We start from the raw sequence: 25,934 nt of genomic DNA, 5'->3' as shown, positions 1-25,934 counted from the left end.
TGGTCACCGTTGCTCAAGCAGTAGCTAGCCATAATCATAAGAGTCTGGACGTTGATGGTAACCACTTTGAGCACCTCTTGTAATTGCAGAAGTCAAAAGTGACTTGTATTCATCCTTTGTTGTTGGTATATATTGAGTATTACAATTTAAATACAATTTTCCTTTCTTAAAATGTGTATACATTTTTTTGCACCCTTTGTATTCTTAAAAATGAGAGAAGATAAAAAACACATAGCTTTGTGATTACTTTGTTTTCGTTTTATATATGCTACACAATCAAAACTGAACACTTGTTAAGCAGTTATGAAAAAGCAATGCCAAGAAAAGACTATCAACACTTCTATTACACAAATCATAACTTAACATTTAATAGGAAATTCATGTATACTCAGATATCTCCCAAGGGGTGAATTCTAATATTAAAAGAAGTGCTTTAGTCTACCAGACTTGTTATGGTTACAAAGACACTATTCAGGGACCTCCAATTACATCCTGAATATCAATAAAGGACCAAGATTTTGTTAGGTTCTGTTTGAATTAATAATTTGGAACACTATTACTTTGTTCAAATGAATCACTATTGGAACTACAATGATCAGTGTCTTTGAGACTTACCTTATCTAGAACAGCAATGGTTTCTTCCATTATTCCAATCTGAATGGCAATCAGAGTCTCATAGTTTGGTTCATTTAGGTACTTTGAGAGAAGAAGAAAAAAACCCACCATATGTGTGAGGATATTTATTTTTATTTCTTTCAATAGATAACTTTATAAAGATTATCTTAGTTTTGAAAGTTACTGTTTTCATAAAAATTATCCATCTAAGATTGATTTGACTTTTTGCACCATAATATTTACTTGTATTTAGACACTGGTATGCTCACCCATATGTTAATAATTACAAATGCCTAGCATTTATTTTCTCATTGATTCATTAATTTATTGAAGTTCACCAAATAATTATTATCTCCTTCGAGTCCCATATTAAAAGACATTGAGGCAAGTCTAACGATAGATAACATGACTTACTTCCAAGAAAAAGAGAACATGTAGAATTGATTAGTTGCCAGAAAATATGTAAAAAGGCATGCAAATTCAAAGGTGGTTTGAGATGAGATGTGGCTTCTCTGGACTGGGGAAATCAAAAGGCTTTGTGGAAGAGATGGCATTTAAGCTAGACCTTAAAAAAGACATTTGGGATGTGAAAAAAAAATGAGGAAAGATATTCCAGGTAGAAGAACTAGGTACAGACATAGGATCCTAGAAAACAATAGTCAGTTTGGAATACGGACGTATGAGAAGAACAGCGGGAATGGATTTGAAAAGTTAGGTTGAAGGACACTGAGCACCCACCTAAGGATTTCATAATTCATTTGCCAGGTAAGAAGTAGCAGTTTAAACTGTTTGAGCAGAGTAGTAATGTTATTAGAAATGAATAGGAATATTACTCTGACAGTAGTATAGAGTATAGGGTAGATAAGAGAAAGACCCAAGGTCAAGAGACCAGTTAGGAGATTATTACGAAACAGCCTAAATCACTGAAAAGGAGTCCTGAGCCAGGGTAAAGGCAGTGGGGATAGAGAATGAGGCAGTACAATAGATTAACTAGGAAAGACTTGGAAGGCAAAGCAAAGAAGGGACTCAAAGAGGACTACAACTTTAAGCCTGAGTGAGTGGCTGGAAAGAACAGAAATAAGCAAGAAAGAGTTGCTGTTGGGAGGTGGGAAATATGGAAATAAAGCTTGAAGGAGGTTAGGGCCAAACAAGTTGGATTGCAATTGGAATTGAATTGGAATCCAGAGAGCTTAGATTCGTTTTTTAGAAGTGATCATTGAAGTTAGAGAAATAGAGATCATCAGAGGAGAGGGCATGGAAAGAAATACAAACAGAGCTAAGGGCAGAATCTTAAAGAATATTTAAGAATTAGAAGCCAAAGAGAAATCAGTAAAAGAGGCAGAGTGGTCTGAGATGTTGGAAGAAAATCAGGAGAAAACACGGATGATAAAAACCAAAGGAGGGCAGCCAGATGGCTCAGTTGGTTAGAGTGCGAGCTCTGAACAACAAGGTTGCCGGTTCGATTCCCACATGGGCCAAGGAGCTGCACCTTCCACAACTAGATTGAAGAACAACCACTTGGAGCCAATGAGCCTTGGAGAAACACAATGTCTCCCCAATATTCCCTAATAAAACTTATATTAAAAAAAAAGCCAAAGGAATGGGCAATTAAGATGGTCAAATACTATAGAGAGTTGAGAGATGGTGAAGACTGGGAAAGGGACCACTGGATTTGACAATTAGGAAATCCTCAGTGAACTGCAAGATAGAACTGTACAACTGAATGGGTCACAAAGAACCAAAAGCAGCAAATGTAAATTACTAGAAGAAAAAGACAGAATTAAGAGGCACACTGGCATATTATACTACTGGCTTAGAAAATGCTTGATGTCACAGAGGCTTGTTATTAAATACTGGGTTGAATGAAAAAAATGCATCAATGAATGAAATTAAAGTTATATAGTGGAGAAGGTAGAACTTACCTTTTGACGTTCTCTTGAAAAAAATAACATCTGAATATCCCAAGCCTTCTGATTTAGATCTTCCATTTCCATCTCCATTTTCTTATGTTCCCACTCAATCTGAAATATCCCTTTGTGGATATCTTTACTTTCCATCATACTAGTAACTTTCTTTTGTCCTTGAGTCTTTAAACAGAAAAAGGCACATTTTGATATTCATATAATACAATTCTGCATAAAGAATATAGAATATTTGAAGCTGGATGTTATTATTAGAAAACACTTGGATCATAGATAATTTTATCTTCTTTTAAAAATGTAGCTAATATTAAAAAATTACTTGGGCAAAATCTGATCACTATAAAGCTTACTAAACAGAATGAATTGTAAGATACATTTGAATGGTATAGCCAATTTATATGTCAATGATTAGATAGGAGCTCCTTTTGCCATCACCAATCTTCCATTTTGTATGCCTTTATACCCTACTCTCTCTTCTGCTTCCTGATGCTATGGATAAACTGCTGAAAAGAGAAAGAGAGAGAGAAAAAGAAAATCTCAAAGGCAGACACATTACATTAAGGGGAACAAGGATTAAAAAAAAAAAATGTGGTAGGCATCTTGTCAGAAACCCTGTAAGCCAGAAGAAAATGAACACCTTTGTCATGGAAATGGGAGAATAATGAAAAATATTTGGTATAGCAGGTGGTAAATTGGGTTTTCTTTTTCTCCTTAAAAAATGATAATTACCCGAATCACAGAATTCAGGTCTTCAATTATATTCTTGTTGATGAGAATTGCATCAGTATATTCCAGTAATAATTGGAAGTTCTCCAGCTCTACTTGTCCTTGTTTAAGGAGAAGTTGGATTGTCAAATTCAACTGGAATTTCACTTTCTCTTCCTGTAATCTAAATTGAAAAAGATTTCAAAGTAAGTAGTTGTACTATATTTATATTTCAAGTTTCACCTATTATCTGAGAATATAAATCCAAACTTTCCTTCAGCTGAAGGAAAACATGCTAGAGATTAATGTGGAAAATATTTTCCCAATGATAAACTTTCTTAGAGGTCTCTATGATACCTCTTCTTATTAGTATGGAATTGAACTTGGGCTGCTCAAAGAATTGTAGAGACAAAAATACATTCATAAAGGTTTACTTTGTGATTTAAAAAAAGGTTCACGTAATTGTGAACTTAATGATGCTACCAAATAACAAAATCTACTAAAGTTCTGACTATGCATTGACTCCTGATAGTCTATTAACAATGTTTAATCTACAAGCTACTGATCAAATCTATTTCTAGGTAATTCATATTTCTCCTTACAGCCTAGATCTGAAAATGATGTATAATGTTGGATTTGGGAATGTCATAGAAGTATTTAACAATGTGGCTGTAAATATGGCAATAGAAATAAGGTGTAATGCAACAAAATGCACTTTTTCAAACAGAAATTATAAAGCCCAACAAGAGTAATAGATCAGTCTCTGCCAGCTGTAAACCAGTGAGTAGGCATTCTTCCCCTGTGATAATGCAACGTAACGAAGCCCTCGCTTAGACTTTGAATAAATGAACATGAATGATAGGTTCAAATTACAGAATGAGTTCTTGGAACACTTTTTCAATTTCCTGTTGCACCTTGTCATCCTCCTCAACTCTCCTCCGGAGGAAAGCCACCATTTCCACTAAGCCAGCAGCTTTCTGCTTTACCTGAAAAAAACCAAACCACAGACATCTCAAAACATATGGAGCTTTAGAAATAAAAGCAAACTAATTTTAAAGAACTTCAGAAAACGTACATCTTTTAATGCTGTTACAAAGGCTTAACAATCCCATCTTTCTAAGAGATTAATAAAAATGCATATCCCTGCCATTATGCAATATAAGATATATAAAACTTACACATACATTCCATGAATAATTTGGAAAGTGTCAAATTTGTTTCTTGTTGAAAATCAAATATGCAAGCAACTAGAATTTTTCTTATATCTTATTTTAAAATTTGTTCTCATCATCTTAGATAAAATTATAAAATCATAGATGCTTTAGCAAAAACATGCCAGCCTGACACATGTGGCACTGAATTTAGGGAATTTGGAGGAGGGGAGGCAGAATGTGGTCAAGAAGCAACAAGAGGAAGGAGCCTCTTCCCAATTAAACACTCTCTCAATGTGTTGCCCTTTACTACATTAAAAAAAAAAAATTCTAGCAAAACTATAAAGTTGGTTCTGGTGAAATATAATTCTAATCTACACAAAAAGAGACAAGGCCTACTGAAGACCAGGGCAGAGAGGCGAGAGGAAGTTCTGTCTGCAGCAGTGCCAGCCAAGAGAAATACAGTGTGAGCCATGAATGCAAGCCACATATGTAATTCAAAATTTTATAGTAGCTACATTATAAAAATGAAATTAAACAGGTAAAATTAATTTTGCTAATATATCTTATTTAACACAATATATTCTAAACATTATCATTTCAACCTGTAATGAATGCAAAAATATTGAGACATTTTCCATTACTTTTTTTAACACTAAGTCTTTTAAATCTGTGTGTATTTTCCACTAACAGCATATCTCAATTAGAACTAGCCATATTTATTTCCAGTAAACAATAACCACACAGACAATGTGGGTCTACACCAGTATAGGCCTATATGTGGCCCTCAAGAGCACTAAGATTAATATTTTATTTCATTATCATTATTATTAATATTACTAACTACTACCCTAGGAGGAAAACCTAAATAACTAGCTTTTCTGGAAGTGACCACCATAAACTATATACTTTATATTAGTACACTAAAAACTATGTATTTATATTAATAAACTAAATGAAATGAAAAAAATGTTATTACATACTTTCTGTTCATTTTCCACTTTTACTCGTCTGGTCATGCAGAAATGTTCCCAGACCGAGGGGTCCAAGCCTTCTGGCATGTTATTAATATTGTCCATGTCATCCATGCCTTTCATTAACTGGGCAAAGGCATCTTTATTCAATTTCCCAGATTCTGGTCGCTCTCCAAAAGGCACAGTACTGGCCACATCTGAGTGTACTTTCGGTTTGGGAATCCTGGTATTATGAATAAAAGCCCGTCAACCTTTCATATTCTCACACAGACAAAAAAAAAAAAAAAAAAAATCCATGTTATAATATGACCCTTAGCATACGTATGACATTGCACGACACTTTTCTTTGGCATTTGAGGGCAGGTGGGTGGATTAGTCAAAAGAGGAAAACACCCACTTTGGCCGTCCATACTCTCTAGACCCCCAAACATGACCTTGGCTGGACTATAGATGTCCCTAACTGTTGTCAGCATTGGCAAATTTATTGGTACTAGAAAACATCTCACTTTCTAGAGAGAGAGAGAGAGTTTCCCAGAAAAGGAAAACCTAAAGGAGTTCATCACCATAAACCAGCTTTACAAATGTTGAAGGGTATTCTTCAAGCACGTTAACTATAAGAGTAATCTTAAAAAACTGAGTTATGATCAAGACTTGAAAATTTTCATGTGAAAGATGTTAGGCTGAATATTTCCTTCCAATTGGGAGTAAAAGCTGAAATCTAACAGCATTCCTGTTCACTTACAAACTTTTTCTCAGAAACATGATATTAAAGGAGAAACAAACCTTGGTCGGCGTTTAAAAAGTTTGTAGAGCACTTCCACCTGATGACTAGGAATTTCAGAAAATTCCTTTTTAAAGCTGCGATCCAGAACCTAAGGACAAACAGATTACTGCCAGAAACATTCTATTTGTTGACAGTACCCTTTAAAATATAGGGTTGTATCACTTTGATTTTAAAAATTCATGAAAACTTGGTTTATAAAGTAGACTTGTTACTGGGTGAGCACTCACTGTGCAAGGCTTTCTCAGAGATTTATTTTGAATTGGAAGCACATCAGTGAGTTAAAAATATTTCATATAAGAGGTTTTAGAAAACACAAAATAATACCCGTAAAACATGCTAGGTACTCTATTCTAATTCTACTTCTGTTCTGTTCCGTTCCGTTCTGTTCCATTCCATTCCACTTTACTCCTTCCCTTTCTTTCCCTTCCCTTTCCCTCCATTCTTCTTTATGCTTTTCTATTATATTCTTTTCCATTACAAAATTGCTGGTCATAGTCTACTAAACTGATATCATGACCAATTAATAGGGCCTGCAACCTGAAGTTTGAAAAGCCCTAAAGTCTAGATGACATCTCTCATTTTTGTGCAAGAGAAAGCTTAAACCAGAGAAATTTACACAGTGATTTTCAGAAATATACAATGGCATAGGATGAAGTTCACCGGTAACTAAGAATTATTGTAGGAGAAATATCTATGAGGAAATTAAATTATATTTCTTTTAATTTCCCCCCAATCCAGGCAGCAGCAACTCTAGTGCATTGGTGAGCGGATGAGACAATGGCTCTCACTTTGTCTTCTGCCAGTAAGTTGTCATAGTGTTCCTTGTACACATCGAGGTCTTCTCTAGCTTTCTGGATGGCCTCTGAAGTCTGGTTCTATAACAACATTAGGAATAGCCAGTTGGAACTGGAGATTTTTCAGGATAGACAAAAATATTGGGGATAACAAAAAAATAAGGAATTTCCCAGTACAAGATAAATGTGTCAGTGAAGTATCCACTGCAGATAAAATTTACAGAAGAAAGTAAACCAATTGGAGACTTTGAAAGAACCAATATCCAATCACCTGTTTCTGAGTATAGCCAGAAACTAAATTGATATCATGACCAATTAATAGGGCCTGCAACCTGTGAGTATATAAGCGACTACAGAGCACAGTACATTCTTGGGAGGGCCGTATGGATGACAGAAAACACACAGGCTCAGGAGTTGCCTGGACCTGGATTCTGAGAGACTGAATACGAGTATATAAATGGACAATGGCCAGGCCATATATAAAAATAGAACTCTGACCCATAAACTCTGTAGCGATCAGCTCCAAACTATCAAGACTTGGACAATAACTTTCAGCTTTCTTAATTTATGCCACCATTTTCAACTTAGAACCAACTAGAGAAAGCTAAATATGCTCCCTAAACCAATCACATAGGTTTCCTGGTTTCTAATTAACTTGCCCTCAGCTTCCCCCTGCCAACGACGTGATCAGGGTGCACCTGAAGCCCTCTCTTTTCATTTCAAAGCTTTCCCATCCCCCTGCCTGCCTTTGAGTGTCTGCCAAACACAAATGATGGTGGCTGTTCCCTTTACTATCCCAAGCTCTGAATAAAGAGTCTGTATTCTTATTTGGATGGTCTTTGTTTATTTCTACACCTCCAGTTCCTGCTACATTACATACAAGTGGGTGACTGAAGAATGTTACCAGTCTCTCTGAGATTGTTTCTGCATCTGTGAAGGACCTCCAAAACCCTGCAGGGTTGTTATGAGTACAGTTGTATTTAGAAGGTGCTTTGCTTATGCTGTTTTACAGACTCTTAGCAAAAAGTATGTATGTTATAAATGTCCTTTATTAATATTACCAGTAAAAGCTGACATGTTTTGAAAATTCTTGTGACAAGCATTTAGTTTTCATTGTCTCTTTAGGGAAACATATCTATTCATGCTCCTACTTATTAGCTTTTCAGAATATGACAACTTTTTATTCTATAAGCTAACCCATTACTTACATGATTAGTAAAACTTAGGGTGCCAAATGGTCCAGAGAGAACAATATTCTCTAGCAAAGAGTCTGCAAATAGCTTAAAGGCTATATGTCTTGTCCAAGTTCTCATAGCCAGTCAGTGGTTAAAAGTGGGTCCTTTCACTTATGAAGTTATATGGCCTCATTTTATAAACCATATGTTACATGAAAGGTATATGGTTCTTTTGACTGAATCATTGTAAATGCAGAATCACATAACTTTATTAACAGATTGGAGTGGGTGTTTTTACCTGACCTTACAGCAAAGTCCCAGACAGGGAGTCGCAGAACGTATACAGCTGAGCAGGAATGTGGCAGGAGCGATGGAAGGAAGGGGTCTAGGCGTGTGAGCTCTTATTAACAAGGAACACGTCTATCAAAAAATTATTGTACTCAGATATTAGATACTATACTTACTTTTTCCTCCTGCTTCCTTGTAAGGTAATTGTTTAGGAATGTTTCTCTGGAGTTTATTTCTTCATCCAACAGTAAAGAAAATATAAGGTTATTTATTTTCAATTCCTCCTGTAGAAATATTTTAAAGGGGTGGAAATGATCAATACTCCTGCCCAAGAAAGGATTTTCTATCGAAGGTCATAGACTTGGCACTCATCAAGCAAGTTTATGACATACAGGTAAGAGAAATCCTTTTTAAGAAAATGGGAATATAAACTGTTACAATAATGACTCAGTTATTTCACCTTTTTCATCTTTTCATTGTAAGATAAAACATATATAGAAAAACATATAAAACAAACATATAGTTTAATGAGTTCTCATAAAAGCAAACACCCTTGTAGTCACCACCCAGCTCCAGAAACTGAACTTTGCCGCTGCCCAAAGCCCCTTTCACGTGTGCCCATCATAATCTCAACCCTGGTAATAACTACTGTGCTGACTTATAGTAAACATTTCTTTGCATTTCTTTATAGCGTTATTACCCAAGGACATATCTCTAGGCACTATAGTATAACTTGTCCATTAAAAAAAATGGTCACATTTTTTTTAAAGTCTCTATACTCCGCAGGTTCCCTTCCATCCCTTTCTTTTCCTTACATTTATTTGCAGTTATCTGTAGTTTCACCTAATCTGGGTTTTACTAACTACATACTTATGATGAGTTTATGAAGGTCCTTTATCCTATGTATTTCCTGAAAATTGGCAGCTGGATCAGAGGTTTTTATCAGATCCATGTTTGGTCCCTTTGACAAGACAGTAAGTGTTCTTTGATCAGGAGACATATAATGTCAGGTTGTCTTTCTTTTTGTGATGTTAGCAGCTATGCCCAGATCCATTAATTCATTGAGAATTGCAAAATGGTAATATTCTAGTTCTATTATTTATTTTTCACTTATTAAGTGAGATTATTTTATAAAGAGATGGTTCTCCTTATCTGCTTTTTGGTTACCTAGTGGTATAGTTCATATAGGAAGGCAGAATAAATATTTGATGCTTTCTCTTTATCAGTTTTTAGATAATGAATTGGTGGTCAACCTCTGAAGGTGAACAATTGGACTTTTTTCTTTTTAAAATATCACAAATTTAAACAAATGTGATGGGCTTCAGTTAAATGCAATTATTATCATTGTTGAGTGTTAAATTGTTCCATTTAATATTCCACTTAACATTTAAAAGTTAGGGAACTTTTGAAAGTTGGCTCCTGAGTCCTTTTGATAATAGTCTTTGATGGCTTCGTCATTGTCTTGTATGGAAGATGTTCTAAACATATCTTTTTAAAATACAGCTTTATAAAGGTGTGTTTCACAATCCACATAATTATTTAAAGTGTATAATTCAATGGTTTTTAGTATATTCAGAGTTGTGCAACCATCTCCACAATCAATTTTAAAATATTTCATCACTCTGAAAAGAAATCCTTTAGCAGGTCATTTCCCATTTCTTCCCATACCCCACCCCACCCCAGAGGTCTCCCTGCCTCCACCCCAAGGCAACCACTAATTAACTTTCTGTCTCTATGGACTTGCCTATTCTGAACGTCTCATATAAATGGAATGGAATCATTCGATATGTGGCCCTTGTATGTCTCGCTTCTTTCACTTTGCATGTTTTCAAGGTTCATCCTTGTTGTAGCATGCATTACTACTTTTCATTGCTGAATAATGTTCTATTATATGAATAAAGCATATTTTATTTATCCATTCATAGTTGTTGGACATTTGGATTGTTTCTACTTTTTGGCCATTATGACAAATACTGTTTTTATGACTGATGCTGGGGCATTCATTCCCAATCTCCCCACCTAACTACCATATAGGTACATTTCCTTCCTGCTGACTCAGTCATTGTGTTCTCTCTATGGCCATGACTGAGGAAGAGCGAATCCTTTCCCATGACTACAGGTCTTGCTGGGTCCTGGTAACAGCTCCCTTCTCTTGCCTTTTAAGAGATGATGCTGGCTTTCCATTGTTTCTAGTCTCCATGTGCCTCACCATTCTTGCTGTTTCCCTTAACCCTGCCTGGACCTCAGTAAAAAGTCCTTGCATTAAACTCTCTTAAATGTAACCCTTCTGGTGTGCCATTCCTGTGGGGACCCTGAGGATACAGACACCTTCCCAGAGGTTCCCTTACCTACCCTCATCTTTTTTTGGTTGGCCCCTTGCTTTGGTGAAACACATCTTTGACTAGCTCTCTGAGAATGGGTGCATATAAATTTTCAAGACCTTGAATCTCTCAAAATATTGTTCTTCTCTTACACTTAGTTGATAGTTTGGCCAGGTATAAAATCCAAAGTTTGGAATAATTTTCCCTCAGAATTTAAAGGCTTCACTCCTTGGTCTTTTTGCTTCTAGTTACTGCACACTTCATTTATATCCTTACTGCTGAATCAAATTCAGCCAGATTTTATTTATCTGATCTTTTGGGCATGTGGATCATTCATTCATTTAACATATAGTATGAGCCCAGCCGTTTGGTAGTTGCTAGAGATTCAGGGATGAACAAGACAAATTCACTCCCTACCCTCATGGAGCTTATAGTCTTAGGAGCATTAAAAAGTAATCTCATATAAATTAAAATTCAGGTGCAATAAGTACTAAAAAGTAAAAGAAGAGTATATAACCTAGTCCGAGGAACTAGCTTTTAAACTGGTACCTGATAGATGAATAGATATAGGCCAGGATGCAAAGAAGTTGGCACAGAGTATTACTGGCAGAGGTGGAAGGATGACACTGGTGTGTGTGCTCAAGGCACCAGAGGAGGGAGTGTGGCAGGTGAGGCGGAGGGTGGTACCAATGAAGCTGTAGTGGGAGCCAGGGCCAGAGTCTGCAGGACCTGGTGCCAGAAAGGATGTTGGTCTTTATCCCAACAACACTGAGAGGCCCTGGAGCCTCCTTAAAAGAAAAGGTCATATAAGTAAAACTTTCATTTACCTGGTTGACAACTATCTCTGCTTTCACTCTCCTTTCAAAGAGTCTTTTCAAATAGTCATCAAAATTCTGTGTGCTTTCTTGAATTGAGTTTTGAAGTTTCCTCAATTCTGCTTCTAATGACTGAAAGGAAGTCAATAGCAAAGTTAATGTTTAAGAACATCAAATGCTACTAGGAAGTGGTGTAGGTGGGGTAGGTGGCTGACAAGACTTGTGAGGTTTTCTGGGGCCTCTGCCCCCTTCAATCAGAGATGTTCCACCTGAATTTGTTTAGTATATTGTGAATCTTTTGTTTAGAAAAGATTACACTTAAAAAAATGTTAAAAATCACTGATGATGAAGGCAGTAGTAGGCCTAGTAAAACAAATCGCAGGAAATCTTTCCAGAAAATCCTGACTCTCTACAGAACAGAAATTTCCAGGCACGCAATCTGGCCTGAAAAAGAAATCTTGATGTTTTAATAAGTCATGAATACAAAACAAACAAACAAACAAACAAACAAACAAACAAACAAAAGTCATGATTATATCTTCATGGATTTTTTTAGATTTTAAGGTAATAAAAAAAAGTGTGTGTGTGTGTGTGTGTGTGTGTGTGCTTACTCTCTTGTTTTCTGTGTTTTGTCTCTCCAAACAGTTCTAGATCAGGGGTAAAAAGTCCCACCTCCTTTTTAAAAAATTCCACCAGGACTTAGAGCTAAGCATATAGTAGATAAGGGAAAAGCTATAAATTTATATTTTTAAGGAGAACAGCATCTGCAGATCAATTCTAGACATATTGTTACAAACAAGTTTTACCATTAACTTTTTTGGTAACTTTTAAGTTTTGATATAACTTCAATTTTTCAGAAAAGTTGCAGGAACAGCACAAAGAATTCCATATACTTTCTACCAATTTAATCAGTTGCCAATGTTATGCCCCATTTGCTTTATCATTTGCTCAGTATCTATCCCCTTTCTCTTCCTTGCCTCCCTCCATCCCCTCCCCCTTTATTTTAAATTCAGAAGAGAGAAATTGGAGATAGTGAACATAAATTGTTTTTGGAGTTTTTTGAGGAGATATTGAGTAGTGGATTGAACTCCTTGGGTCTCAATTCACCCCTTGACTTTTTTCTTTTAACTTTTTATTTTGAAATAAATTCAGACTAACATAAAAGTCACAAGAAAAGTAGGAAGAACTCCAGAATCCCCTTCCAGGGAGTCTTCTTTTTCTTTTGTATAAGAGGAGTGATGTATAAAATGTACGTATAAGATTACAGCCTGTGTCTATGCTGGTGGGAAAAATCCTATAGAGGGAAAAACTGATGATGCAGGAAATGGGGGCAAATTGCTGGAGTGACGATGTTGAATGGGTCAGATGGCATGGATGTAGTGCACAAGTGGAGGACCAGGCTTGGGTAGATACAAGGCCATTACATCCATAAGCAATAGAAAGGCAGGGAGATCCTATGGATTCAGTGCAGGAGGGTGGGATGTATGACACAAGAGTAAGAAAAATCTCTTTTAGTCGCTTCTCTTCTCCCACTGAAACAGAAAATAAGGTGAGAGAGAGTTGAGGGGGTCAGGTGTTAGAAGTTGGAGGACAGAGAAGAACGTGTGACGTGGTCCTCTAGCATCACACTACTTCAAGTACAGTCTGCTCACCAGCAGCAGCTGTACTACCTGGTTGCTTGTTAGAAATCTCAGGATGCTTCCATATCCTCAGAACGTCCCAATCTGAATCTGCATTTTTAACAAGATCCCCCAGGTAATGTGGACTAAGCTGGGGGAAAACAGAATAGCATTGCTGAGCAGTTTTACAAAGGACCTAATAAAAATTAAGGCCATTAGACTGAAACCAGCCAGTATTCTTTTTCTCTATCCACTGCAGGTGCAGGTGCAGAGAAGGCCCAGTACTGGCTTTAATCAAGGCTGGGTTTTACCAGGTAAGTATGACCAAGGAACAGGGAGCTGAGGGTGTAAGCAGTGCACGCTCTTACAATGCAAGGCCATGGAGTAAATGCTACCACCTTATCTCCATTCCCTAACTCCTTGAAATCTTTACTGCATTCAAATCGACTCATTTTGGCTTTCAGGTAAGTACCATCTTAGGATAAAATGCGAGGGCACTGTTAGAGGACTGCAGGGAATAAAAACAGGGATAGGTTAACAACTGGTTCAAAGAAGTTGTTCACGCGATACAGCCACTAAACAGCTAAAAAAAATATGGCCTGCCTTAAATGGTGGTATGCTTTTACTTTCTCCACAGAGGAATAAATATTATTTATTTGGCTGTATACTATAAGCTTTTATACCGCTATTATAACTGTAAGCAATGTTAATGTGGGAATGTTTCTTTGTGATGGAAGGAGATAAAAGTAGAACTGCATTGCAAAAATCTCAAATTAAAACTGTAAACTATGTGTTGCACTGATTGCACCATTCGTCTTTCAAGTCCTTTTCTTGAGATTGAGAACTAATCAAGCAACAGTATTACTGAACTCTAATAGATGTAGACAATTTAGAGCAGTGCCTTGAACATACTATAATAGGTATTCATTAAACATGTGAAGAATGAATAGAGGACAAAATGAATTGCAACCAGGTGCAAAATGTTGAAATCAATAAGAACTTAAAAAAACTAATTGAAATATATTCTTTTTGTTTTAAACTGTTCTACTTCTTTAAACTTATGTCCATCTACTTTCCTAAATTCTCTTGAGATTTTAAGCTGAAACATTATCCTTAAGCTACCAAAGCGTATTGAAACAAAACACTGGATACGGTAGAGTATATTAATTCTTTGCTCTTCTGACCTTTCTATACTTATCTCTTTCTTCATTTAAGTCCTTGACTTTTTTCTCATAGTCTTTGAATTGTTTCTTTTCCTCTTCAGACCACAAAGCATCAGGTTTTTCTATGAAAGCAGGAGGAGGAATCACCTGAAGAAACAAAGGAAAGCATATACTATAGTTCAAATATAAATGTAACAGTACAATAAAAGCTCAGAGTTATCATTATAGTTAAAAAAAAAAAAGAGCCCTTTAACAGGGTATATAGTTCTTCACATTGGCAAGACCTGACATTTTGACCAAAGAACATGAAAAAAATGTTATAATTGTTTTTCTGTGACTTAAGCAAGAGTGGGCAGTGTGGGATACCCAGACTCTTAGGTAACAGGTTTGGAGGTAAATATTGATATCTTCATAACTAGAACTACACCTGAGCTCCAGGGACTCCTTTATCAGGTATCAAAGGGAGTGTTTCTTGGTGTATCTGAAGAGTTACAGGTGCAGAGTTAGCTGTGCTTTCTGTAGAGACCAAAACCACTGTGGCTGCTTGATTTTGTTTGTTTTGTCAGATTGAAAGGCAGGTCTGAGGTTTCAAATTTCTTATTTGCCTGATGTTGTATGCTTATAAGATTATGTATTTGTTGCTGTAGAATTTCTAAAACTCAGATTTATATAGCAAAAGTGGTCAAATTGAAGTGCACTCTCCACCCCATTCCACCTTCCACAAGGATATTCAGAAGTCTCACCATTCTCAAAATGTCTTCCTTCTTGACTTCCAGAACGCCTCCCATCATGTCCATCAGGGCTCGACGTCTGGTGTCAGGGCCCTGGGAAAGAGCCAGGGTCAGGGAAGATGGCTGAGACAGAGATCTGACACTCTGGTGGTCCCAGGGGCAGCCTCCCACCCAATGTTAGAATGACTGCATTTAGGATTGGGGAGGGTGGGCAGTGATATGGAGGGGAGAGGGGAAAGAGGCCACAGATTCCAGTGATCTCTGACTATGACAAAAGCTTTGATGTGTTTCCACAGTGGAGTTCAAGTACAAGACTTCAAACAAATTAGGAATAGGTATCCCTAAAGGAAAGGAGGGTCTCAGGTACTGTATGAGCAACACGGCATACCCGTGATAGAAGCCCTTCCTCTATTTCATGGGCCGTGATTAATTCTGCTTTGACTTTTTGCCACGGATTAACATATTTTTGAGCTGTAATCTGAAAGAGAAAATATTATTTCCTGCTGTTATTTTTACAAAATTCAACTGAACTTTCCTTCCACATACCAAGAGGAGGTTAGAAGGTATCAAGGGGATAAAGGGACTGTCCAGATTTCACAACCAATTACCTATTTTGGAATAAAGATGAGATCTGAAATGAAGAGGGTTGAAAAAAACACATGGTTATTTCTCCATTAGCTCTCTAAATCCATCTCCTTCACTAAAGAGATTATAACAGGGGACCTGACTTAGGTTGGGGGGTTGGGGGATGGGTCCAAAGAAATGTCATCTAAGCCAAATCCTGCTGGATGAGGGTCCCAAGAGGTCAATAGCTTGGGAGATGCAAGGAATTGTGAAAATGCAAGTGTGGTCAGCACAGAGCAAGGTGGGGAGAACAACTGAAGTGAAGCGGGCCCAGGGTGAACACGGGGACTTTATCTGGAGTGAGATGAACAGCTAGTCACTGCAGGGGTTAAGCAGGGGAAAGACATAATGTTTGGTTTTAACGAGATCACTCTCCTGAGTGTAGAGGGGATTAGGGTATAGGAAGAAGCAAGCATGGTGGGGTGAATTATGCACATACAAAGTGATTGCTCAGAGCAGGACACTGGTGAGAGCAGCAGAGTGAGGCCCTTCAGTCTTAGGTCATGTGGCAAGAGTCTGGTTCTGGAAGAAGCAACTTCTTTAAACAATAGAGTACAGAGGATAAGAGGGTGTACTCTGAAGTACTATAATTGGATTCAAACCCTAACTCTGTTACTTACTAGCTTTGTAATTGTGGTCAAGCTACTTACCCTCTCTGTGCTTCAGTCTCCTCATCTATAAAATGGAGGTATTAGTACCTATCTTGTAAGGTCTTATAATGATAAATTAGTCTCAATCTATCTAGGGTATTTAGAATGGTGCCTGGCTTTTAACTGGGACTGTACTGTGTAAGTGTTTGCTGTTACTTCTAAGCAACGTGATTGCCCCAAAGTAATTTAGTTGATTTCATGTGAGCAAGAGGTTTTCTTTGAGTATTCTCTAGCACTTTTTACTTTTAGAAATAAAATGTGTTTATTTTCATTGTTTTCTTAAAGCATTTACTTGTCACTGCCTCTGTGCCAAACACCTTTTAATAAGGCTTCCCAGAAAACCCCCTTCTCTAGGACCCATGCCGCCCTAATGACCTAGGTAATTGCTGGAGCACTGGCGGCTTCCCCCCAACAGTGTGGCCCAACACTGGACCCAAGCTGGGCCAAGGAGCCTCTTCCCAGGTCAATCCAGAATTGGAACTAAAAGATTCTGGTTCAGACCAGCTGTTCTCTCAAGAGTAGGAAATAGTATAAAGTCAAAACTGCTGGAGGAAGCTGAAATGCAGAGAGAAGTGAGCTAAGAGATGAAGAAGAAAGGACTTCCAGAATGCCCACAAGGCTCCAGTCTGGGGTTCCTATTTCTTTCTAGGCGTGGTATCCAAATCTTCCCTGAACTCTGCGGGACTCGTAAAACAAATCCTCATTATTGTTGAGGCTATGCCAACTGTTCTTGTTACTTGTAACTGAGAATGCTACCTCATGGAGTTGCTTCCAGTAGTGCAAACAGTAAGATGAATAAATAAGAGCTCGGGGAAATGTCAGGAGAAAAAAGGGTAGGATAATGTAAGTCGCCAGTACCTCACTGTTTTCCACAACAAGGATTCTCTCTGGCTTCTCGTAGTCATCAAATTCCGGTTGCCAGACAGGTTCTTCCAATTCCAGATCTAAAATAATTTCTTGAATCCTTACATTTCTTTCCTTTATACGTGCAATTTCAAACTCTTTTTGCTTATATGCAGCATCAAACTCATTATTGAAAGCAGTTTTTACCTTGTAAATGATATCCTGAAATATTAACATGTAACTGAAAACACATCCCATGTTATACCTTTACTGGTAACATGATTCCACAGTTTTACTTTCCCTCCAAAATCATTTACAAGTTATCAGGAAATCAATCTTTCTAAAATACTGTTTATAGTAAGTCATTTCTTGGTTCAGTAAGCTGCACAGTGGCATCCCACCATCGGTAGGATTAAGACAACAACTGTTATACCACAACTTACTTCCCAAAATGTAAGTGTAACTCAATGTGCAGGTATGTTGATAAATGCTGAAGTGGGTGATAAATCCTTGAAAGCTCTTTGGAATATTCTCTCTACTTCTGTGTATGTTCTTTAAAAAAAAAAAAATCCATCATGAAATATTTAAAAGGCAATATGCAGTATTTAAATTGGGAAATGTCTTTTCTCTGGAACCATGATGATGTGGTGAGGAAGAGATGGCCTACAGAGGTTGTATAGAGAATCTCCCAGAGAAGCAAAACCATAGACAATACTTTTCCTCTGTATAGTCATGTCATCTTCAGGTAGGAAGGGAACACAAGCTGGCTAGCTGGAGTAGCCAATTACTAAGGTGGCAGTGGGTCCAACTGGATTGTCCCCACCTCTGCTGATGATTAGAACAATGGGTCTCCTCAAAGTGGCCTTTATTTTACCATCAGAATTCAGTCTATATAGCTATCCTACTGAAGATGAAACCAGTAAAGCAGGGTGGAAAAATGTTCTTAAAAGCTGACACCAGGAAATTTCTCTTGGGCTGTAATTTCCTTTTTGTAGGAAAATGCCTTAATAAAGAAGCAGGAAAGTGAGACCCTGAGGGCATGAGTCAGCAGAAGCTGAGAAGGAAAGAGGCAACTAAATAGCCCTTAGTATAAATGCACAGGAATTTCAGGGGTTGAAGGTGGAGAAGAGGAAAAGATAGGAAGAGAGAGCAGGGTAACATGGCAGGAGGCTAGAACACAAATTGCAGACATGGCTGAAGGACTTTTTTCATGGCTGAAGGACTGGTGTCAGCCAGTGTAGGATCAGGGATGGCCAATATTAAATTTCAAACTATTTGCATTTGTGCAAACACCGTAATTGAATTTTCAAAACCTTCAGTAGACATGCACGGATGTGTTCTGAGACTGACTTGTTTGGTGGAAAGTAAGGAGTAGGAGCTTAGAGCTTGAGGGACACTGCCCCTTACCCTTGAGCCCCAGAAGTTACACAAATTTTGGAGAGAAAATTGTATTTCCTCAGGTTAAAAGGATAGATAAGCAATCACATTTTGATCATACAAGGAGGTCCTACTTGACATCTGGGTTACCTAGAAGATGGCATTCAAGGACTTCTTTTATCTTTGAGCTTACTGAAGATCTAAGTAGAAGAATGGTTTGTTTGTGGTGTCAGCCAGTGTAGGATGTTCTTTGGAAAAAACCTGTTGTCACAGAACTCGGTCAAAATGGATAAAAGCAACTCTTGTACACAAGCTCAGCTTAAGCAACATGAATGCTGGCTAGCCATCTGGATATTTCTCTGTGTACTTTAAAGACATCATTTAACTGGCATTAAATTTCAATTTGAGCCTTTGCATGACAGCTCATAGAGATTTTTAGAGATTTTCAAGGATAAAGAAAAAATTCACCCACTTTCAATAATATAATTTGGTTGATTTTCTCCTCTCTGGAATGAAGTTCCAATTGGCTTGACAACAAAGAGGCATGTATCCCAAAATCAGTACTCTGACTGCCAAACATGTAATTGGGCAAGTTAGTATCTTTTACTGCTACATCGTCTTCCTCTTCTTCATCATCCTCTTCATGATGCTTTTTAACCAAAGTCATTGCAGACTGAAACTCTACAATTTCTTTCCGTAGCTAAACACAGAAAAAGATGACATGGAAGTTATGCAATAATAAGAATTCTTCTCTAAAGAGCAGTTGTGTGACAAGTTATTTCAACAATCATTTTAAGATGTTAAATTGTCTCGTCAACAACTGAATTCAAAGTGATAGATAGATCCGGAAACTGCTGCAGATGAGATTAAAGCTTTGGAAACTGATAAATTACGGATAAATCACAAGAGTAAAAATGGTCCTTGATAGTATGTAATATTTACATTTTGCTGTCAGGATGACAGCTGCTTATAAATATTTTGAGTCTTTGTTGGAACTTAAACATTAAAAAATATACCTTTTCTTCATATTTTACAAAGGAACTCATTCATATAGGACTGGTGGATGTAGGTTAAGAATTAAGTATAGCTCCATTTTATGTTTCGGAAAAAGAATGAATGCAAGGTTCTGGCCAAAACAAAACTACACCAGTGGAGCAATGGCTTTTTTTGTTTTTGTGTTTGTTTTTAGTAGTCTGATAGAGATTGCTGCTTTTTTTTTAAAGCTGGAATTCTTTAGGAAAACCGTAATTCTTCCAAAACAGATACTACTTCATCTTGGATCAATTATCTCAAAATACAATGCCAAGAGAAAGGAGAAGACGAACAGAATATGGGTAGATGAAGACAACTTCTGACCAGGACAAAAACAAATACCAAAGCACATTTTTAAAAGAATATCCTCATATTTGGGGGCTAGTCAGTGTTGTAGAGGATATAGGCTTCTTGATTTATTGTGAGGATTTGGCTCCTATGTTCATTAGAATATATTCTATATATTAACAAGGAATGAAAATATAAATACAAACAATATCTAAACTTATCCTAAATTGTATCCCAACTCAAATCTGTATGAATAAGACCCTAAAATAAACCACATCACTTATATAAACACATCTATTTAAAATTGTACTTTAAGACACTCGGTTTCAATCTTCTTTTGCTGTAAAACTCTCTTCAGTTTTTTCAACTCTTCATCTGTGCGTTCTTTCATTGGAAAGTTCTCAACCACGCAGGGGACGTGAAAGCACTTGGGGAAAAAACACACAAAATAAATCCATTTTTAATAAAAGTGTTTGTGTCTGGGGTGGAGTGAAGGATGTTTTCCCTGATTAAAATTAATTCATAGGTTATCATGCATGAGTGAAATTGAAAATGGAAACTTTCTTTAAAATAAAACAATGTATGCCATTAACACTGGTATAACTTTGTATAACAAAACTGTACTTTTGTGAAGGATTTACTTCTGGAGCAGTGGTTCTCATCCCGGAGTAATTTTGCCTGCCCTGTCGCCCTCCGCCCCAGCCCTTCAGGGACATTTGGCAATGTCTGGAGACATTCTTGATTTTTACTAGTGGGTGGATTGGATGTTCCTGGGGTCCAGTAGATAGGGGCCAGGGATGTTGTAAAACGTCCTACAATCCATAGGATAGCCCCCACAACAAAGGATTATCCAGCCCAAAATGTGCCGCTCTTGAGAAACGCTGTTTTTGAGCAATACTCAACCACATAAATGTAGGCTAATCTTAGACTTCACTATCCAAACAGGTGTGGGGTGGGGGGTATATTTGAAAGTGAAAAGCGTGCTGTTAAAAGTTACTCGAGGACCACAGGCATAAACTGGGACTTTTGGTCCCCCTACACAAAGAGGAAAGTTGTGTTGGGAGGAATCTCAATGAAAAAGCATGAAAAACAGCCCTTTAGAAAATGTAAAGGCAGGTAGAGGTAGAAATACGAACAATATCATTTAGTTTTCAATCTGTATGGAAAGTGAGTGAGGTGGCCTCCTGGAACAGACAGGTATTAAGACCTGGATGCAGGTAGTGCCATAGAGGAAAGAGGGAAAGAGGTGCTCAGGCAAATCTTAAGAGATGCTGGCTTGGAAGCAGAAGGGGACTGAGCAGAAAGGGAAGAATGAGACAAGAAAAAGTGAACATCTAGGTAGAATTCAGAACAGGAACGGGCGAGGCATGCTTTGAATGCTTTTCTATGTATGGATTTTCTTTAAAAAATTTTCTGCCATGAGACTTTCAATAAAAATTCTCATTGGCTAAGGTGTTATACCTGGAGTTATATATGTTACCTTAAGAGCTCGACCTTTCACAGCCATTGAATTCCAGCATTCTTCTTTAATGAGTTCAGCCAAATATCTCTTGGCTAGGTTATGCATCTCCACATCCTTCTTTATCTTGAAGAACATAGATGAAAGGAAAAATAAAAATGAAAATGTGGCCTCTTAAAACAATAATCTCCGTAGTACATTAACGAGCCAGTCATGACTGCACATTTAGTGATAGAGTTTGATCTTTCCCCAGCACACAGAGCTGCCCTGCACTGAGATGCACTTGGGTGGGAACACTTCCTTGTCTTGGAGAACTTCTCCTGAAGTTTAGTCTGGAGGCTCAGGATTCCCTTCCTTGAGGACCAGGGTGTCAACACAGACACCTGTAAGGGCAGGCAAGTTCCACACATGAGCCCAGGTGGGTGTGGGGACAATAGCACAGCCATAGTGGGCTGGATAGCTCACACACACACACACACACACACACACACACACACACACACACCCGTCATCACAGATCTGGCTGGTGGGTGCAGGGTGGGGTAACAAACCCACTACGTCAAGTCTTCCTGTTTTAGTAGAGAAGTTTGAAATCTGTAATTTTATGAAACTGCCAGATATCTAAATGTTGGCTTAATTTTTGTCATTGCATATGTAAAATGCCAGTTTGTGACCTCTGTCTTGGGGCCTTTACTACACTTAGTTCTTCTATCAGTTGTGTCCACCATGACGTGAACGCTCCGCTCCTCGTGGGGATCACATAACGTACCTTCCCCCACTTAGAAACTTATGTGTTATTTCAATTAGTTTTATCTGCTTTAAGTAATCCTATTAATTAATATTTAAGTGATTAAGTGTTCTCATTTTAATAAAGTTTGTCAAGAGAGCTGGTATGAAAGTGAGACCCAGTAATCTTTAGTCCTTAGGATCCTCTTCAGATCCTGCTTTGCATTTCATTTTGTTTGCAGAATTGTTAGCAAACTAGCTAAGAATATCCACCCCCCCTGCCCCCAATTACAAAATGTCTTATTTATTTATCCATTCATTTATTCATATTTATGTTATTTATGGTCTGAATACTTTGCTTAATTTCATTTTATTTCTGTTTTGTTTTTATCCATTGAGTTAATGGCTAATACATTTTATTTTTTCTTAAATAAATAGCTGTTTTGGAGTATCAACGTCAGAACCTGTCTGATTCCCAGCCTTTCTGTCTCTACTGCTGAGCTATTTGATCAACACCTCCAGACTTGGTCCCTAACACTGTGTCCAAGCTGTTAGTACTGGGCTTTGGCCTTTTCTCTATTGAGATGCTGGCCAGGGCTAGCAGTAGCCTGGTCCCTTTCGGATTGGCATCCCTGATGGGCAGATGCACTACCTCTTCCCAGGGATTAGTGTTCTGCTCCCAGTGTGCTGAAAGCCAGCTGGGTTTATGGTGCCATCTACTAACACTGTTCTGTGCTGGATCATCTGGTCCCATTCTCACACCCAGTCTGGGGCTGATACCTCTTCAAAAGGCCGGGAGCTCAGGAAAAGTAAACAACATGAGGGAAACGAGCATGTGAAGAGCCTTTCTCTGCACCAAAGCCTGACTCAGAGGATCAGGGGGCTTCTCGAGAGATGTGCAGGAATTTGATAAGCGGCAAGGGAGGGCATATGGGGCAGAAGCATGGGGCAGGGGTAGGGAGGGTGAGCAGGGAGGGCTCACCAGTGGGGTTAAGAGGTCAGCAAGCCAGAGGAGCAGGCTCCTGGGGCCAGGTAGTCAGACATGAGTTTGAAGAGAGAAGCAATGCTAGAGTAAGAATGGAGGTGGGCACCTAACCCAGACTCATTGCAGAGCGGTCCAGCTGAATGAGCTGGGAGAAACTGGTGCCAAAAGAGGAAGGGAGATTACAGGCCTGAGTGAAGCCAGGGCCAAGGAGAAGAGCCTGAAGCCTTGTGGGCAGATAGGAAGTGCTTCCTGGCTCAGATCCCAGATGTGGGATCTTAGCCAAGTGACTCTAGCTCCGAAGCCTTAATTTCTTCAAGTGGAAAAAACAATAACATACCCTTTTGGATTGTTGTGACAATCAAAATAAATAACATTCAAAAAGCCCCTAAATTGATGCCAATTTTTATAGCAAAAAAAGAAAGGGGAGGGATCATTTCTACTAGCTTCCTGTTGTGCATTTATGTAGTAACAAAAGCCAAATTCTTTACCCTGATACACCTGTACAAGGTCTTCAGAGTGGCCTCTGCCTCTCCCACATCATTCGATGGGGCTTTTGCGTCACCTCATGTCCTGCAGCCTCTGGCCTTTCTGTTCCTGGAATACTCTAAGCCATTTCTGCCTCAGGGCCTTTGCTCCTGATGCTCCCTTTGCTGGACATTCTCCTCCCCCAGATCTTTGCACAGTCAGCTCTCTCTCTTCTTTTAGTTCCCAATCAAAATGTCACCCCTTTAAAGTGGCTTTCTTTGACCAGAGAAGTAGATCTCCCACATCTATCATAGCATCCAGTTTGTTTTCATCATACAATATAGAGAGATTTGTTTATTTGTGGCCTGTCTTCTCCATTAGATGAGCCCCATGTGGGCAGGACTTAATCTGTTTTATTCATTGTATTTCCAGCCTGGCACGTAATAGATATTCAATAAATGTTGCAGAATGAATGGATGAATGATCATCCAGGTAAATTTTATCTCCTTGGGTCAGTCTGTTGAGGTCTTTTTGGTCCTGAATCTGTTACCCAATATATTTTCTCTCATCTCAGCCTCATGTCACTCACCAATTTGACAAATTTGCCTCATTTCTACATCTTCACCCAGTTGTTAATAAATACGTTTAACAGGATACAGTCCTGGGGCATATCATTGGAAACCTCTTTCTAGAGACATCAATCAACTAATCAGTTTCTTTTTGTGTAGTTGTTTAACCAACTATAATCCACTTAAATGGCCTTGAATCCAGCTATATTTAATTCTCTTGTTCAGAGGGAAAGATGTGTTTATACTTGCACATTTAAAAAATCACGGGTATTGTGCAGGTTGAGAAAGAGGTAGCTTAAGAACATCTTATGTAAAACACAATTAGGGCTTTTACCTAAAATAAAGTCAATATGAGTAAACAATGTGATGTGACTGCAATAAAAAGATGCAAAGGCTGAATTAATAGTAGTATCTAGAAAAGTGGAGGTGTAAGTTTATGCTTTTCTCTAAACTGGACAGATAATAATTGGAATTCTTTTGCAGATGTCAGACTCAAGTAAAATGAAATCAGAGGAAAACTGTGTGATGATGATGAAGCCATTGAAACTACATTATATGATCTTCATAGGAGCTGGGATAGTTACCTGTGACAAGAGAAGATACACAGGGAACATGGTAATTGCTAATCTTCTCTAACCATTTTCAGAGTGGACATAGAGTAGATGGTGCTCAAAGAATAGAAGAATCAGTGAGTGTAGGAAGAAAGATTTCAACTCTAATTAAGAAAGGGATTATTAAACCAGAGTGCCCAAAGTTGACATGAGGTAACTGAGGGGATTTCCAAAAATTTTCAAACATGGTGGAAGATGTTTGGTATGAAGGTCATGGAGGAGAGACAAACATCAGATATCTGGCTAGCCCAGATGCTCTTCTTTCCCCTAACCCCCAAATTCAATAATTCTCTGACTCATTCCATTTATGTGTACTAGGTTTGCTTTGTTCACATTGTGCTGGAAAAGTTTTTGTTTTGTTTGCATAATCTGGAAAAGTTCTCCTTCCTATTTTCTTTTTGTTCCCTTCATTATGGTGCTTAAATCAGATTTTTCATACCTTTTCTATTTCTTCCTCACTTTCGTCGTGAAGCCTTTCTAGTTCCTCAAGATCCAGACCAAATTCCCGTTGCTCTAATTTTGCAATATTATCTACTGTTTCATTTTCTTCCATCATATTCAGAATCTGAATTTTAAAGTAGGAAAGGATGGTGACAAGAAAAGAATTAAACGTTAAAGACTCTCTTAGCAATCAATAAAAAATAGATGTTCCATTTATCTAAAATGCAACTATTGAGTAAAGAATTAGGTTATGTGCTTATTGTGGTTATTTAAGTTTTAAGGCTTAACCCTTAAGAGGTCATTCATTCATAAAGAACAACAATAAAAATGTATAAATTCATCACTTCATTGAATGATATTAAGGAATTATTGATATTTAGGTGTGCAGATGGTATTTTGATTATATGTTTGAATTCTTACCTTTTAGAGATACATACTTAAATAATTAAAGAGGAAATAATATGATATCTAGATTTACTTCAAAATAATCATGGGAGGGGATGTGGATAGGGGTATAGATGAAATAATATTGGAAACTGGATTTATTATATTATTATTCTCTTGCCATATGTATATGTGTATATATATATATATATATATATATATATATATATATATATATATATTTGAACATTTCCATAATAACCATAATAAAAACTATCTTTAAATTTTTATAACTTCAAAAAATTCAGGGGCAAAGGACACATGTTGCAACATATATGACAATGTTCACTATATAAAGAGCCCTTCCAAATTAATAAAACAACTCAAGCAATACGATAGAAAAAATGAGGACTCCAGTTTCAA

General features: G+C 37.6%; 1 protein-coding gene across 1 annotated transcript in view; it reads right to left on the bottom strand.

Annotated features, from left to right (window-relative positions):
* The window catches only part of CFAP43 (cilia and flagella associated protein 43), a 73,617-nt gene that overhangs the window by 2,532 nt on the left and 45,151 nt on the right, over nucleotides 1-25,934 (bottom strand). Inside the window, exons 20-36 of the mRNA XM_019725074.3 lie at nucleotides 25,126-25,251; nucleotides 21,352-21,456; nucleotides 20,182-20,298; nucleotides 19,024-19,251; nucleotides 17,190-17,396; nucleotides 15,446-15,535; nucleotides 15,070-15,150; nucleotides 14,348-14,473; nucleotides 11,557-11,676; nucleotides 8,585-8,692; nucleotides 6,940-7,026; nucleotides 6,151-6,239; nucleotides 5,377-5,590; nucleotides 4,116-4,228; nucleotides 3,267-3,426; nucleotides 2,538-2,702; nucleotides 616-696 (exon numbers count right to left, since the gene is read on the bottom strand). Of these exons, the coding sequence (XP_019580633.3) occupies nucleotides 616-696; nucleotides 2,538-2,702; nucleotides 3,267-3,426; nucleotides 4,116-4,228; nucleotides 5,377-5,590; nucleotides 6,151-6,239; nucleotides 6,940-7,026; nucleotides 8,585-8,692; nucleotides 11,557-11,676; nucleotides 14,348-14,473; nucleotides 15,070-15,150; nucleotides 15,446-15,535; nucleotides 17,190-17,396; nucleotides 19,024-19,251; nucleotides 20,182-20,298; nucleotides 21,352-21,456; nucleotides 25,126-25,251 (2,217 nt within the window). The remainder of the gene's footprint in view (nucleotides 1-615; nucleotides 697-2,537; nucleotides 2,703-3,266; nucleotides 3,427-4,115; nucleotides 4,229-5,376; nucleotides 5,591-6,150; nucleotides 6,240-6,939; nucleotides 7,027-8,584; nucleotides 8,693-11,556; nucleotides 11,677-14,347; nucleotides 14,474-15,069; nucleotides 15,151-15,445; nucleotides 15,536-17,189; nucleotides 17,397-19,023; nucleotides 19,252-20,181; nucleotides 20,299-21,351; nucleotides 21,457-25,125; nucleotides 25,252-25,934) is intronic.

The sequence above is a fragment of the Rhinolophus sinicus genome, chromosome 15 (assembly GCF_057876585.1).
Source record: "Rhinolophus sinicus isolate RSI-liver-muscle chromosome 15, RSI-T2T, whole genome shotgun sequence".
In the NCBI taxonomy this organism is placed as follows: domain Eukaryota; kingdom Metazoa; phylum Chordata; class Mammalia; order Chiroptera; family Rhinolophidae; genus Rhinolophus; species Rhinolophus sinicus.
The sequence above is the reverse complement of the archived record's forward strand: the minus strand, read 5'-3'. Positions and strand labels throughout refer to the sequence as shown.